This window comes from Vigna unguiculata, chromosome 3 (genome assembly GCF_004118075.2).
Source record: "Vigna unguiculata cultivar IT97K-499-35 chromosome 3, ASM411807v1, whole genome shotgun sequence".
In the NCBI taxonomy this organism is placed as follows: Eukaryota; Viridiplantae; Streptophyta; class Magnoliopsida; order Fabales; family Fabaceae; genus Vigna; species Vigna unguiculata.
In genome coordinates this window covers 62,656,258-62,659,556 of record NC_040281.1, presented here as the reverse complement: position 1 = coordinate 62,659,556, position 3,299 = coordinate 62,656,258, and the positions used below count along the sequence as shown (strand labels likewise).

General features: G+C 40.1%; 1 protein-coding gene across 1 annotated transcript; it reads right to left on the bottom strand.

The window, feature by feature from the left end:
• Positions 1-617: 617 nt before the first annotated feature.
• LOC114177501 (protein DETOXIFICATION 55-like) lies at positions 618-2,793 on the bottom strand. Its single transcript, XM_028062876.1, has 2 exons — positions 2,574-2,793; positions 618-2,462 (listed from the first exon to the last, which is right to left on the bottom strand). The coding sequence occupies exons 1-2, from the start codon at positions 2,619-2,621 to the stop codon at positions 1,002-1,004; spliced, it is 1,509 nt and encodes a 502-aa protein (XP_027918677.1). The 5' UTR covers positions 2,622-2,793; the 3' UTR covers positions 618-1,001.
• Positions 2,794-3,299: the final 506 nt, after the last annotated feature.

Below are 3,299 nucleotides of genomic sequence, written 5' to 3'. Positions count from 1 at the left end.
TTAAGTCTCGATTTCTGAATGATATGAGACGGTTTAACGTGGTAATAACACTGCATGTTATAAGAATTTAAGTATATAAATTTATAAAAAAAAATGTTATTTGATACTATTTGACTATTATGAATAAAATGGTCTTGGGAGTTAATTTTTGTGTTTTTTAAAGAAAAAGAGAATAAAAAGAATATGAAAGGTAGGATCTAGTGAAAAAAAAATTACGGTACTAGCGTCCAATTTAAAATCTCACATTAAAAAGAAAGTTGAGTCAGATATAAAAGAAAAAGGAAAGGAAGACTTGTAATTATTAATCTTTAAAGTTTTATGAATGACTCGAACACTAGAATGTTAATCTTCTCACTCTGTGTCCCCCCACATCCATGCTGAAAAACACATGCTCGCACATGCTTAGTTAGGTCAAGATACTTAAACCCAAGTCTTATATATGTCTTACTCAATTGTTTTCATGCCATAAAAATGAAAGAAAAAAAGTTGAAATAGAATCAACTATCGAAATATCTCTGTTTCTTAAAAAAAAAAAACTGCTCATTGATTTATATGAATTGCATCACGAGTTAACAACTTTTCCTCATTTCTCTCTTGCCTTAGCGCATCAAAATTTATAATCTGACGCATAAACTATTAACTATTTGAATCATGCGGCTGAAACCGATCTGTTACATTAATCAAGTACAAATTAGATGCACCTTACATTAACCATGTTTCATGGTACCATCTACCTAGACCTTGCACCGAGACTTGCTGCAAGGAAAAAAAAAATAATAATACAAGATCACCATTGGTCATGCAAATGCATATGTATATAATAATCACAGTAAAAAAAATAAGAACTCACGCTCTAAAATCTTAGATCCTCCTCCTAACATTGGGGAAGCATGCAAGATTTTGGGGTGTGAAAACAATCTATTTTCCAATACTAAAAGAATCATAATTTTGGGTTGAACTTTTGTTCGAGTAACACTTTCTTTCTGGTGTATATAACTGGTTCACTTCTCAGAGTTGTTCTGTTTGAGAAAGACAACACCTTCTTCAAATGCGAAAGTGCCACACACACCCTTTCCCACCAAGCTTCTGGCTTTCGATGATTCCCTTTCCCAATCAGTTTTATACACCACAACGAAAATTGACACCACACATGCGATCTGTGCTGCCAGCAACCCATAACACAGCCCCACCATCCCAAGTTTCCAAACGAAGGCCAAAACAATGGCTACCGGTGCTCCCACCAGATAAAAGGAGCAAAAGTTTATGACAGCGCCAACACCAGGCCTAGCACTCCCTCTCAGGATTCCACAGCTTGTGGTTTGTGGACAATTCGCTAACTCACAAACTCCAATTATAGGTAACACCGCCATACTCAGTTGCAGCACCTCACCGTCACTCGTGAACACTCTCCCCCACCTTTCTCTTCCCACAGTGGTCCACAATAAACCAAAAATTGAGCTTGCAAGTGCTAATCCAATCGCTACCACCGTTGCCAAACTCGCTCTTTCACCTTGCCCCGCCCCGAGTTCGTTCCCGACTCTCGTTGACACCGATGCGCTTAATGCCGTCGGCAAAGTGTACAAAAGCGATGTGGTTTGTATCACTATCCCCGCCGTGGCTAGAGCAACACGAGGGTTGTTGAGGTAGCCTGCGGAAATTGTCATCAATTCGTACCACCACCATTCCAGGCAAACAGCTAGACAGCTCTGTATTGAAAATTTCATCAGCACACCCCATTCCATGGCAAGAGTACCACCACTACATGTTATCACAGTATTATCATGTGACGTGGTGCGAGAGAGTAGTAATGGCACGTGTAAGGACTCCTCGGGGACGCGTGTGTAGAACATGTAGAGGAGAAGGAAGAAAAGGTTGTTGAAATTGGCCACGAAGGATGAGACAGCGATTCCCGGCACGCCAAGGTGGAGTTTGAAGGTTAAAAAGGTGATGGTGGGAAGGTGTAGGAGAATGGAGAGTAGAGTGCACCAGAGCAGTGGCCAAGTTGTTCCTCTGCTGCGTAGATAGATGCGGAGAGGGTGGAGGAAGCTATTGGCTATGAGGTCGGGGATGGCGAAGCGGCAATAGAGGGTTGCTACACGGGTTATGTCTGGATTCTGGTGAAGGAAAAGCATGAGAGGTTGGAGGTTGAGCCAGAGAAGAGAAATGGGGAGAGAAAAAAGAAGTAACATGAGAATTGTTCTGTGGAGAGTTAGAGAGAGTAAGGAGAAGTTTCTAGAACCGAAGGCTTGGGTGCAGAGGGGTTCCATGCCCATGGCTAGACCTGAGAGGACAGAGTAACCAGTTATGTTGGTGAAGCCTATGGCCAAAGAGCCTCCAGCTAACTCTAGGCTTCCCAACCTTCCCATGCACACAACTAAGGTCAGGTTTTTAAGGTACCCCACAAGGCTCATGGCTGATATTGGAAACCCTATGTCTGTCATTCTCTTTACTTCTTCTAATACCTGCATGATTGGTAAAACACATGAATGAGTGATCCATTTTTGGGTGATAGATATTTTGTAAATAAAAGTGTATGTGGGTGTGAAAATCATATAGAAAAAGAGATATCTTACCTGGGAAAGTGTCGGGTATGTCTTTGGGGATTTGTGTTGTGCATGCATCTCAAAGGTTTTGATTACTTTCCTGTTTCTGAGTGTGTTTGGAGAAAGTGTTAATTATGAGGAACAGAAGGGGATGGTGGTGGGGATGTTTTATTCCTCTCCTCAGAAAAACTCTCCTTCAAAAAACAAAAGTGAGCGGGACCAGGAGGAGTTAGAGAGAGAGGAGAGGAAGAAAGCAAAGTAAGTGTGTGTGTTCAGGGATTAAGCACAGACACTCTTTTATAAGGTTCAAAGGTGGTCGGTTACGTGTGTTTCTTTCTTAGCATTGATTGACAAGCTCAAAAGCCACTATGTAATATCATAATTGCCATTATTTTCTTAATCAAAATAACTATCTCATAAGCCATACAAATAACTAACTAACAGTACTTTTCAATACCAGCTCCTCCTCAGTGGATTGGGTGGAAGAGAGAAGAAAAAGGTACAAAAAGTGATATACATAACAGGTTAAGTGATGAGACGAAGACAGTGCAAAGAAAATGAATTAGATAAGAGAAAAACATATATAATAGTATTTGGTAAGAAAGGAAAGCATCCATTGCTCTGTCTATTTGGTGCGTTGATCCGTATCTTTTTTACCTTTGACATATTTGTGAAAGGTCACTTCTTAAATTATCTTATATGTATATATTTTTTTGCGATTAATCAGTTGTGTTGTGATGATTTGTTAGTATGACG

Bases quoted from the DNA above. Each gene is read 5' to 3' on its own strand.
- LOC114177501 (XM_028062876.1), bottom strand. From the start codon at position 2,621: ATGCATGCACAACACAAATCCCCAAAGACATACCCGACACTTTCCCAG. The intron at 2,463-2,573 runs GTAAGATATCTC...CCAATCATGCAG, and splicing joins CATACCCGACACTTTCCCAG to GTATTAGAAGAAGTAAAGAG.